The sequence below is a fragment of the Canis lupus genome, chromosome 11 (genome assembly GCF_003254725.2).
Source record: "Canis lupus dingo isolate Sandy chromosome 11, ASM325472v2, whole genome shotgun sequence".
Lineage (NCBI taxonomy): Eukaryota > Metazoa > Chordata > Mammalia > Carnivora > Canidae > Canis > Canis lupus.
The window spans coordinates 33,179,208-33,192,655 of record NC_064253.1 but is presented as its reverse complement, the minus strand read 5'-3'; the positions used below and the strand labels follow the sequence as shown (position 1 = coordinate 33,192,655).

General features: G+C 34.0%; 1 protein-coding gene across 15 annotated transcripts in view; it reads left to right on the top strand.

The window, feature by feature from the left end:
• MPDZ (multiple PDZ domain crumbs cell polarity complex component) overlaps positions 1 to 13,448 on the top strand; it is a 167,332-nt gene that overhangs the window by 73,096 nt on the left and 80,788 nt on the right. For 14 of the 15 annotated variants that reach the window (XM_025433145.3, XM_025433141.3, XM_025433140.3 and 11 more), the window contains 7 exons: positions 1,468 to 1,577; positions 3,981 to 4,127; positions 5,013 to 5,177; positions 6,150 to 6,335; positions 7,486 to 7,695; positions 9,378 to 9,494; positions 11,775 to 11,942. In XM_025433145.3, the coding sequence (XP_025288930.1) occupies positions 1,468 to 1,577; positions 3,981 to 4,127; positions 5,013 to 5,177; positions 6,150 to 6,335; positions 7,486 to 7,695; positions 9,378 to 9,494; positions 11,775 to 11,942 (1,103 nt within the window). The remainder of the gene's footprint in view (positions 1 to 1,467; positions 1,578 to 3,980; positions 4,128 to 5,012; positions 5,178 to 6,149; positions 6,336 to 7,485; positions 7,696 to 9,377; positions 9,495 to 11,774; positions 11,943 to 13,448) is intronic. The other variant, XM_025433147.3, reaches the window with a different exon arrangement.

The window sequence follows — 13,448 nt, the reverse complement described above, 5'->3', positions numbered from 1 at the left end:
TTTTTCTGGTAAGTTAAATAGTTCATTTACACTTGGCATATTTTCTGGCTGTACGTTTTTCTATCTTACATATTTTTAAAACCAGAACCTTTTAGGAATCACTTAGGTACAAGGTTTTATGTCAATCTGCTTACTTCAGTACAGTCAATATGTCCATATCTTTTTTTTTTTAATATGTCCATATCTTATTGAGCAAGTAATAATAAGATTATAAAGTATTTTTAAAATAAACCTGAGAATCTTTTTTAAATTGTAAGCTCTTGGGAATGAAACTGGCCAGTTTTGGGAGGCTTTTTCTTGTCCATTTTTCAAAAATTCTAAATCTTAGTATGGGAATTTATTTAGAAAGGAATTGTATAGAGAAATTATTAAACCTTTCTGAGATTTCCTTAACTATGAACCTAGGCTCCATCAAGCCATTTAAACATTTTTTAGAGCAGTATTGCTTTAACATGTAATTATGTCAGAATATACTGCCATGTTTAGGCTGGGAGCTATGTGCTTTCCTTACCTGTCACATTGATTTATGTGCTTTGGTAAGTTAAATTCATTGAGCAGAGTCCAAGACTGATCTTCCTTCATGTGTATACTGCCCTTCACTAGATAGTTACATTGAAGCTCTGTGGTTCTTTAAAATATCTACTTCATTATTAATGTTTTTTTCCCTGCTGAAAACCTTTATTTTATTATTTTAAAGGAATATTTGTGTTTGCAGTAATATCCTAGGAGTGATCTGTAGGATTCATATGTATTAATTCCATTGCATTGCTAATTATTTAAACTAAGAGTAGTGGGAAAGAATAAAAAGGTTTTAGAGCTTGAAACTTGAGGTAGTAAGTAGGGATGGGTGTGGAGGATCACTTCAAAAACCCAGATCATGTCTTTGCTTTGGTGAATATGCATTTGGGAGGAGGAGGGGAAGAGGCTCTAGACTTAGGATCAGAAGTCCCCGATTCTTTCTTAAACTAAGAAAAAACTTCTAAATGATTGTTATGTGTCTACCCTAGTGCTGGTCCTCAGACAACATACAAAAGAAATTAAACAGACTCATAGATACAGGAAACAACTGTTGGATACCAGAGTAGGGAGGTGTTTGGAAACAGGCAAAATAGGTGATGGGGATTAAGAGGTACAAACTCTGGTTGTTAAAATTATTGTCATGGGTATGCATTGTATAGCTTGGGGACTATAGTCAATAATAATCTAATAACCTGATAGGGTGACAAATGGTAGCTAGGGTTATTGTGGGGATCATAATGTATGAAAATATTGAACTACTATGATACATACCTGAAATCAGCAGGATATTGTTTGTCTGTTATACTTCAATAAAAATGTGTAGAGAAACTAGGTAAAGAGTCAGACTTGCCACAACAGACAGGTTCTGATCAATGTCTCTGAAATAGAATGTAAAATTATGGAAATTTTTGTAGTTTGTCACTAACTTAATTGTGTTGACTATTTCAGGGTATCCATTATTGTCAGCAGAGATAGAAGACATAGAAGATGCACAACAACAGGAAGCTGCCCTACTGACAAAGTGGCAAAGGATTATGGGGATTAATTATGAAATAGTGGTAGGTTGGCTGAGCTTCCCTAACTTCCTAATTTGTAACTCTATTTGAACAAGAAGTTTATGACAAAAATGAAGATGATCTTCCTAAAGAGTACTAGAGAAGTGGCAAATGCCCAGGACTATTTTGAAGACCTAAATGCATTGATTCAGGTTGATTCAATGCATTGATTAAAAAATTCAGGTTGGAGAAAGTTGAGTGGTAACAAAGCAGCTGAAATAAATGAGATGAAAATTTTAGAACTTGCAATTCATCAATATTTTAATATTTTGAGCAGTAGTAGTGTATTATATAGACAAAAGAAAGGAGTGTTGTTTTTTTTATTCTTGAATCGGAAATTTATAGAAAGAACCAGAATAGAGTAACATAATTTACTTAAAGATAAAATAAAAATCATTATGATCTATATAAAATTCTTTTTAAAAATTTTTTTAAAAAAGATTTTATGTACTTATTCATGAGAGACACAGAGAGAGGCAGAGGCACAGGCAGAGGGAAGAGAAGCAGGCTCTATGCAGGCAGCCCAATGCGAGACTCAATCCCAGGACCCCGGGATCACGATCTGAATCAAAGGCAGATGCTCAACCCCTGATTCACTCACACGTCCCTATATAAAATTCTAAGAAGATTTTTCCCACTCTGTCCTTATATATTTATTTTCCTTAAGTAGTTTAATTCTATATCCTCTATTCATACCATTTATGCCATAGTGAATATTTTATGTTTATTAACAGTTTGCATATCTCATATAGTAATTATGACCTGCTCTCCTAAAAACAGAGTTAACGAAGGTGACACAAATGATCAATCTAGATGTATACCAGCAAATTTCAGGGATTTATTTCAAAAGGAAAAATACTATGTTAACTAGAGTTTTTCATATTGCTTAGAATATTCAAACAACTCTAGGAGAGATCAAAGAATACATGTCATATAATGAAAACTAGCATTTATTGAGCACTTTGTGCAAAGCAGTATTCTTAGTGTTGCATTTAATCTTCCTGTGACAATGATCTTTTTTAAATACTCAGGATGGTATAGCTGTTATTTCCATTTTATTCAAGTTGAGGAAGAATACAATAAGGTCCAGCTTCACAATGGTTAATTTAGCATGAAAAGAAAGTTGAGAGATTCCTTCTAAGAGGGGAAGGTTAACATGGCTGGGATGTATACCTGAGACTGTACTACTTTGATGATAATTGAATAGTGAAGGGCACTTTTTAATGAATCACTTTGTCATAGAGGTAAGACCCAGGACCATGAACTTTTGACTGTCTTTTGGTGCACACTGTTTCTTGGTGGTACTCCCAGTAATCTGTCAAGGGCAAAGTGTGCTCTAGTAAGAACTAAGCTGTTTATTGGCCGTCATCAAACAAAAATAAGATAGATCTGACTTTAAATTGTTTGATATGTAGTTATACAGCATAAATGTGGTCCTAAGAGTAGTGGTATAGTAGAAGAAGGATTGATGGACATTACTGGGGAAGGATTTGGAGGGCTGCTCAGGTGAAGTGATATTTAAATTGGGTTTTAAGGAATGAGAGGATTTCATCCACAGTAGATTTCAAAATGGAATGATGTAGCTTCTGATAATAACTACACATATTAGCAAGATTTTAAAGAGATCTTTTTTAATTAAGCACTGTTTTTCTTAGTCACACTATCCCTCAGATTCCTGAACTATAAAATACAGGGGATGAAGTAGATCATCTTTAGTATACCTTCTTATTTTAATATTATAATCTTTGGATTATTTGTGAAAATGGGATATTTCCTAACATCCTTCATTATTTAATGCAGCAGTAGAAAATGGAAATTCGTTCTCCTGTTTTAAGCTTTGGCTGAAGACCAGTGTTGTCCATTGATACCAGCATAAGATTAGGAATGTGAGCCCTCGGCTCAGACATTCCTAATGTCAAAGTTGTTTTATAGCTCTGTGACCCTGGGTAAGAAACCCTCTTTAAATTTCATTTTCCTAATTTGGGAAAAAGGGATAGACATTGGAGTTGTTTATGAGAAGCACACGATAATCTATGTAATGAAGTTTTAGCGCATAAGTTAGGAGCTAAGTATGTGTCTTTTCTATACTGTTGTTCAAGCTCAGGCATTTGATTTCATCTGTGGTAGTTTAGATTACCCTCCATTTGTTATTAACATCTATAGGCACTGCATGGTATCTGGGGTGCTGGCACCTGGCTCCTTCCTCTGGATTTGTGTTGGTTAATGAAACTGATAGAACATCAGTCTTTTTTTCAGAGGCAAAGCTCCAGAGCTTTGCAGCTCTATCAGAAAAGGTTTTTGAAGCTTTTTTGAGAAAGTTGACTTTTTGGAGAGTGAACATAAAATATACACATGAGAAAAAAAATGAAAAAAATCCTAGATTCATGATGATTTTTTTCCTTTCAGGTTGCCCATGTGAGCAAGTTCAGTGAGAACAGCGGGTTGGGGATAAGTCTGGAAGCAACAGTGGGACATCATTTTATCCGATCTGTTCTACCAGAAGGTCCTGTTGGACACAGTGGGAAGCTTTTCAGTGGAGATGAACTGTTGGAAGTAAGGAGCTATGCCATTCTTCCATACCCTTAAATAAAATTCTGAAAAGGCTGCAGGAGGCTTAATGTGTAATAATAATATGCATAATAAGTAAGTTCTTATTTTAAATTTCCCCTCCAAAGGGTACTTGAGAGAAATATGCAAGTAAAAATCTACCTAAAGTAGAAATTTCATAACTGTCTGTAGATTGATTCTTCAGACCTAATTCCATGATGGGTGTTTTGTTTGTTTGTTTGTTTTAGTCCAGAAAGCTGTACTAACTTTCTTTTAAACAATTTAAAACACTAAATTTTTAGACCAGGTAATACTTTCACATGTTTTAGAATCACAGAGAACGTAGAGAGAGACTGTGAACAATCTCTTACTTGTGCTAATCCAGCCAGTTCTTATCACCCTTCATTAGGTAACTACTATTATATTTGGTACAGTGCAGTTTTCCAGATATGTTTAATGAAGAACTAAGAAAATTTGGATACATTGTTTCCTCCCACTTTTAAAAGTATACTGGCTTATAATATGTGCCATTTTCCATTTTGATTTTTTTTTTACTTAATGATATAAAATGTCAATTTGTAAAATACTCTGTTCCTTTTCCTTTCATCCCTGGGTACTTTTTTTTATTACTTCTCCCTTTCCAAACTATTACGCTGGCACTTGAAACAGGGGTGAAAGATAGTGATTTTTCTGTGGGCCCTTAGAAGGCGCATTTCCAACACAATTCTGAAGTTGTTTTAGATGATACGACTGTAAGTAACTAGTTCTGAGCACAGCAGAACTATGGTAATCACCACAGTAAAATTCATATTTATTTAATCAAATATTGGTTTCAGAAGAGTACTCATGTTATGAAATGTTCTCCCTTGGGCAACTTATCTTTTCGCACAGGTGAATGGCATAACTTTGCTTGGGGAAAATCATCAAGATGTGGTGAATATTTTAAAAGAACTGCCAATAGAAGTGACAATGGTGTGCTGTCGACGAACTGTGCCACCCACCAGCCAGTCAGGATTGGATAGTCTGGACTTATGTGATATTGAACTGACAGAAAAGGTATCAGATTGAGAATAGTCAGAATAAATAATGGAAAGTCTAAATGGCATCTAAAATTTCTAAGCTTTTTTTTCTTTGATTTGGCATTCGATTTCCTCAAAATTAGTGGCTTGTAGGAAAGACCTTGGTATCAGACAAACATGCGTTTGAATCAGACTTGACACTAGTTCTGTGACCTTGGGCAAGTCATTTCATCTTTCTGAATCACACTTTCTTCTTTGTAAAATCTGCATCACAGTGCCTGTCTTCAGAAGATTGTTCTGTTCTTTAAAGAAGAACATAATATAATATATGCATACATCCTTACTGTGACTTTAGGTCTTATTTGAATATTTTTATACTTTTTAAATATGAGAAATTTGAGCTCATTATACTGCATGTCAGATAATATTCTGTGACATCCAGGCCTCCCATTTTCAAGGCAACACAGGTAAGAAATCACAGACACAGTCTTTAAGCCCAGACCAATCTGACTTCAAATCTTATCTTGCTAATGTGCATGCTAATTTATTAATGAAATAATCATGTGCATGGGTTACAACATTTTAGAACCTTTGTTTGCAGAGAGTACAAACTTTTACAGATAGCCATTTCCTCTTGAATTGTTATTTATAAGAATTTTTTCTTTAATATCAAAGTAGGTTTACATTTTTTTTTCTCACTACAGAGGTGATTCAGACACCATCAAAACTACCCAGAGTCATGCTGCTGAGATGTAACCATTGTGTATTTTTATAGATCTTTGAACCATACATTTTTAATGTCTGTTCCATGTTAGGTATTTCTGTCTCTTTAACAACCTTCAGTAATTACTACCTTAATTTGTAAAAGTTTCATGGTAAGCTGTTGCTATTCTTATTTGTGAGTGGCTTGTTTGGACAGATGCTGGGACTCTCCCTTTTTCTTGTGGTGTTGGTATATGTCTGCTAATCTAGTGCCTCTGAAATAAGAGCTGTCTGGTCTGTTCCTCAGCCTCATGTAGATCTAGGCGAGTTCATTGGGTCCTCAGAGACTGAGGATCCTGTGCTGGCGATGACTGATGTGAGTCAGAATGCGGAGGAGGTTCAAGGACCTTTGGCCATGTGGGAGGTTGATGTTCAACACATCGAGTTGGAGAAAGGGAACAAAGGACTTGGTTTTAGCATTTTAGATTACCAGGTAAATATATCTTATTTTTAACAATTTTTTTTTAAAAAAGATAATGTATACTCAAGGTATATTGTAGATAAGAGAAAAAGCAGTTAATATTTTAGAGTTATCAAAGACATTTCCTTGTTCCTAGCGAATCTTCTAAAATAATAATTTATATGATTCATTTATCATGAAAGGTTTCTTTTAACACTGAATTCATAGAGCTCTTCTAGATTTCAGCTCTTGAAAATTTGAAGAACATACAAAATACATGTAGGAATATCATAGAAATACAGTTTTTTGGGGGGAGTATGTCACATTTTTTGGGGGTACTATGTCTACATTATTTGTATTTCCATGCTCATAATTGATAGTTCATATTTCAGTGGTAAGACTAAAGTATCAAATACTTATTTCTTTTGTCTGTAGTGAATGAGAGTTCTAATTGAATATGGATTCTTGTCATTTGACTAAATGACTAAATTTATGAAGAAGCTTAAAGTGGTCAAGTGTGGCATCCTTACCCTGCATTGTGTTCTATGCTGAGTAACGGAGGAAATGCTTATGCTTCTGTGAAAGAGCCCAGCTGTTGCTCCTCATTAATTAATACTGAACCAGAGAGCCATCTCCAATGACTCCCGGGAGTTGTATTCTTTGTAGGGCTTGATTGTGGAGCCCCTGTTCTAATATTAAGGTTGCTGTGCATCTGAAAACACTGCATCGTCGCATGCTGTATGGACTCTTTCTATATCTTTTCATTTCAAAAAAAATAGGCCTGACCTTTAGTACACTCACATCTACTGATGTTCCACAACGGTAACATCCTATTTAACAAACACTGTTAATAATTCCTGTATCTGATGTCTAGCCTCAGAAAACAGAAGATTGGACAATTTAAAATTATAATTTTATAGTGATCTGTACAGTTGAAGTGGTCTTCTCAGAAACAACTTCATACTTTAGGATACCATCCTTTAGGGAAACTCTCCCAAAACTCGTCAAAATGGAAACAGCCTTTATCTAGGTAATTCGTTAGAAGTGTTGCATGAAAATTCTTTTTTCAGGCCTTAGAAACAGTTAACACATCCATTATAATTCAGTGGCAATCTATAAAAACATATTTTCAATAAAAAGGAGCTAGCTTCTTTTTTTTTTTCCCCCTTTCTCATTCTGTCAGGATCCTATTGATCCAACAAGCACTGTGATTGTAATTCGTTCTTTGGTGCCTGGTGGCATTGCTGAAAAGGACGGTAGGCTTCTTCCTGGAGACAGACTGATGTTTGTCAATGATGTTAACCTGGAGAACAGCAGTCTCGAAGAAGCTGTGCAGGCACTGAAGGGTGCGCCATCGGGAACTGTGAGAATTGGAGTTGCTAAACCTTTACCTGTAAGAATTCTGATCTTATCGATCTTAAATTTGTAAAAAAAAAAAGGCTTTTAGGCTGACTTTTAGTTTCAGAAGTGGTTTTCACGAGTGAATCATGACTTCAGTTTTCAGCAATATGGTTGTTGACTGTATGTGGGTAAAGATGTAATTTTGAGTAATATTTTTTAAAAGAATAAAGGAGAGAAAACACAAAATTCAGAAATAAATATTTAACTTTATATTATGGATTTGTAGTACACTTTTGATCTTTTTTATTGGATAATAAAATCATGATGAGTATTGAATCGAATATTTTGAAGGAAATATGCCTTACTATACCAAATATAGTGGGGTATTAGAGAAATTAATAGCATTAACAGCTAACAGTAGAATCTTCAAATAGAGTAAAATAAAGTAGAATCTCTGTCAATGTGGTGTAAGATCCTGCATTCTATTGATTTCAACACATTTCTTGTCTAATGACTGCAGAGCAAGAAATTATAAACCTTTTGCAGTGGGTTCATCAGCTTGTGGCTCTTCTCCTGGGAGAGAATAGCCTTCCTGTCATTGACTAGTGTAGTAGTTAAAACAATCAGTTCATGCTACATAATGTCAGTTTGTTTCTTAGGTATATTGATTACAGCATAGCACTGAATTGCAGGTAAATATTAGGGGCATTCTCAATGTTTGTGGGACTTTTTCAAGGTATAAATATATTTTTAAGTTGAAGGGCAAATACACCTTTTTTTAAGAAAACACAGACACATCGGTACATTTGCATAAACATCCAATAACAATTTGTTGACTTTATGAAAGAATTTGTTCAAATAGTAAGCTTTGTTAATATATTTGCAATGTTAATTAAATTTTTCATGCCCTTCTATTCCACAAAGATCTTTGGAAACCTATGAAAATATATTTATGAAAACAGGAAAGGAGAGAACTTTTACATGTGTTGCTAATACAGGGTGATGTAGGGAAGACAATCTATTTTAGGCGATTTAATTTGAAATTGGAATAAATATGTTAGGTTTTCTGTCAGTGCGATCAAGGTTGCAATATAATAGATTAGGACTGTAATTTAGATTCTGTACATATAGAGGGTTTTTATTTTTTTCTTTATGTTTTTTAAGCTATGCTTTATTGAGAGACTTCACTGTTGGGTTCTCTGACATTCCTTGTCAAGTAAATCACATTCTTTAAAATAATATTCTAGTAAGGGATGACAGAAATTGATCCTTCCTTTTTAATATTTTTTTCCTGCAACTTCTTTTATATCTTAACACCTAAAAGGCACCTTACTAGTTTTTATATTAAGAAGTCATTGTTTAGCCAGAATATTTGGCAGATAAAACTGACCAGAAAATTATAATAACATAAAAAATTATCGATTTTGATGATATTCTATAAGAAGAATGAAAAAATAGAAGGGGCTCTCATCTAACAGATGATGTATTGGTATTAGAAGAATGTCCTTGTTATATCTTAAATAAAAACATTAAATATTAATATTTATCAAATTTCATGTACATCATTCTAAGTCACAGGTTGTCATTTGAAAACTTTCTCATTTCTTCCGTCTCCTCTCCTTCCCTGTCCTCTTCCATCCTCCCCCCGCCCCCCCCCCCCACCTTTCCTTCCTTCCCTTTTTGCTGTTCTCTCTCATCCTCATCCTCAAACACTGAGCCTCCTTCTCCCTGCAGCTGTCACCAGAAGAAGGGTATGTTTCTGCTAAGGAGGATTCCTTTCTCCACCCACGACACTCTTGCGAGGAGGAAGGGCCGGCTGACAGAGCCCTCTTCAGGGCTGACTTGGCTCTGGTTAGTGGCCTCAGTGTATCAGGTCTTCTTTCAGAAATCTTATGTGTCTTTTTTTTTTTTTTTTTTTTTTTTTGCCTTTCAAAGTACTCTACAATCTTACTATGTACTCTTTGCTTATTCTGTTTTGGGAAACCAAACATTTTCATTTCAACTCTAATGGTTCTCATAGTTCAAAATAGGAAGAAAAACAACATATGTGAAAACTATTTGTTGGATTTAGGGAAGAAAGTCAGTTAGCAATGCATTCTGCCAACTAGTAGAATTAATCTTTACATTATACCAAAAGTTGTTAAAGCACTTGTTTGCTCTCATTTCATACTTGGGCCATTTCTAGTCATTATTTAACTTCTTACAGTTAATTGGTCGTTTTGGCTACCTTTGAATGAGGTAAAAAGTATATTTTTTCCATTTGATATAAATAATCTGAAAATCACATAAATTGATTCAGTTATTAAGAACACAGAATCCTCCAAAGTAGTCAAAACCCATGTTTTCTGTAATTACAAAATGTAATAAACATCACTGATTTACTACAAAATTTTAAATTAAACTTTTATTTTTACTTGACCTATATGAAACCATTTGTTGGAATTAATATATTCATGGACCACTGGAGGCCACTTTGATGAATAATTCTGTGAAACTTGTTTCTAAGAACCTGTCTGGGAGAGGAGACAATACTGTAGCAATAATTGAGATATAAAGCTAAACACCAGATAGGAATAAACATGTGGCATTTATACACCATAAATATAACAAATTGTACATCCTATTCCATTACTCCTATTAAAGCCAGGTTCCTGACCTAATTTCCCTTTTGGGCAAATGTTGCCCAGTTTAAGGAATATGCCCTGCTTTTTAAGTATTTGTTTCAGTGTATCAGAATAGAATGTGGTTTAAAACCCATGGCATTCTCCATTATATATTTATAACCAGCTGTGTACATTTTGCTTTAGAACAGAGTATGAATTATTTTTTGATTTTGATAATCCTTATTTTTGGGAGACAGTTCTTGTTACTATTTTTCAGTTAACCAGCTCTTGAAATTGCCTTTTAGAAAGTTTTGGTGTATGTTATAATAAATACAGTAATATCACATTACAATATAATCAACAATCCACAATGGCTTAGTTAATGCCATCTATCTTGATAGTGATGTGAAATATTTACTATCTCGATTGTTGTACATGATGAACATTTGCGAAGGGTAAACCTCTACAAAGTAGTTCACTAGTAAATTTGAACACAAAATTAACATATGTTATCAGAGAAAGAAAGTCACTTGAAAGTGGCATACCTGTATTCTTACCATGTTTATATAAGAATATGACCTGGTATAAGGTCATAATTCTTCTCCTGGCAAAACATGTTAGTTGAAACCACAAAAAAAGAAAAACACATGGGATTTTGCCATCAAGATAGAAAATGCTGATAATAGCAGAGAAGGGTAGTATTAATGTTCTATCTATTCTGGGGCATAACTGTGAGTGAATTGTAAATAGAACTTTAAGCTGATCATGAGTTGATTCTTTCACTTGGTTCTGCCACAGAAGATAGAAATAGGAGTTTTAGATAATATATAGTGAGATTTCCTACTTTGTATGAATGAGTTTTCCAACAATAGAAGTTTACAACTTTATAGCTTCCCCATAACCAGAACTAGGGCTTTTATTTCAATATGAAATCACAGATAATCTTTTTGGTTTCTCAAGATCACCAACAAGTTCAGAATCTGTACCTTGAATGGTTTTAAAATCTAGTTAAAAATAACTTAAAATAAGGGTGCCTGTTTGGCTCAATCATTAAGTGTGACTCTTGATCTTAGCTCACGTCTTGATCTCAGGGTCATGAGTCAAGTCCCACACTGGGCTCCGTGCAGGTGTGGAGCCTACTTAAAAAAAAAAATTAAAAAAAAAATAACAGCCTTGTTGAATGATAGTTTATTTTAGTTGAATAGGAGAAGTGTTGACCTCATCCATTTTATTATAAAATTCTAGGAGTTGGGCAAGTGATATTAAAAAACACTGTGAACTGGGAAAAGGAAATATTTTCCTTAATTCATAATCCACTTAAACTTAGAACCAATCCAGGCCCTTTGTTAATTGTTACCTTAGTCCATTTATTGATAGAATAAATAACTATGTGGGCACCAGTTTGCCCTCATTCTGTTGCCTTAGTCAATCTCTGATGTCTATAAGAAATAGGATGCTTTATAGTCTCAAGTGGAGACTTGTCATGTATGTAACCAGAATTTCCGACTGATATTGTTTTTATTCCTAGGTGGACACAAATGAGGCTGACTTAGCAGATGAATCTACATTTGAGTCTCAGTACTCTCCTGATAATGACAGTATCTACTCCACTCAAGCATCTATTTTATCTCTTCACGGCAGTGCTTGTAGCGATGGCCTGAACTATGGTCCCTCCCTTCCATCTTCTCCTCCCAAGGTACAAAGGAATTGCCATTTGATTTATGGGAAAGCCTTGTGTTTGATTTTTCTAGAGGTCATTGTTTATGGGGAATGGTGGGAGTAGCATGGTAAAGGCATTATGTTTTTCCAGTTACGGATTCATTATCAGATCAAAGTGTAATTTCATTTAGGTAGTGTCGATTGAGCATCTTTTAGACTGGTAGGTAATATTTAAATCTAGGTTCTCTTGTACAGAATGATAAAAAAGTTCAAAGCTTTGAGTAAGATTTACAAAATAGAAAAATTTTGATGAAATGTTTTTCTCAAATTGTGTTTTTAGCTGTGTCTACTTTAGAGAAATCACAAGAACTTTATTTTCTTAATGGTTTTAAAATTGATTTTCATGCAGTTGGATAGTAAAATATTTCTTGCATTAATTTAATATTTACTAGAAAGTTAAATTTAATACTGCCATATGTTTTTATATAAAATGATGCCAAAAATACATAGAAATCAGAGTGAATGGCAAAGTATGGTTAAGTCACTGGTTATGAATGAAGAGTTTAGTTATTATTTGACATATCTGTGCCATGTATACTTTTGAAATACGTTATTGGCACAAATGCCCCAACTTTCTTCATTTTTTTGGTGATGTACTTTATAATGTTTAATAAGTAATATTTTAAAGCCTATCCAATCTTTTGGGCGTGAAATGGTATCTTACTAATGCATTTGGAGTTCTGCTTTTTAGTGGGGTTGGACACGGTTTCACATACCAGTCCTTTGGTTTTCACTTGTGTCAATGGCCTCTTCATATCTTTTGACAATTTTTATATTGTGTTGTCCATCTTCCTATTGATTTGTTGGAGTTTTTATGTTTTCTAGAAATGAAAATACAAATGCACAAAACAGTTCAGTGTATTTTATGAGTATGTGTGTATGTGTATTAAAAAAACTAAAGATATGTAGGAATGACATTTTTCAACTTTAGGAAAGAAGGTATTCTTTGTGAAAGAAGGAAGTGTAGGAATTCAGTTGTATGTGTAATACATTGTGCCCTCTTCAGAGGAAAAAGGGATTGAAGAAAATATGGCGAAATGTTAATATCTATTATACTTGGGCAAAGTGTTCCTGTATGAATATAATTTCCTTATTCTTCCATGTTGGAAACATACCATAAATGAACATTAAAAATCAAGATAAAAAGATTGGACAGTAGCTTTCTTAAATATATGAAATACATATTTTCCATATAAATTAAATTCAGTGGGAGGTATATTTGTATCTTTAATAAGATGGAAAATAGAATTTTTACAGGTCTAGCACAGTTTTCCTTCTTTCCTGATTAACAAGTGATTTTTCGGTCAGAACATTTTCAAAGCATTTTCTTTTATGTTCAAGGTGCACCTGTTATCCTTGCAAATGATTTTGGGAAATCTCCTTGAATTGGTTTGCAAGGTATAATCTTGAATGGAGCAGCTGCTTCTCTCTCACCACACCTGAGACTGTCTGTGTGCCTGCATCCTATCTGGAATGTGTTCAG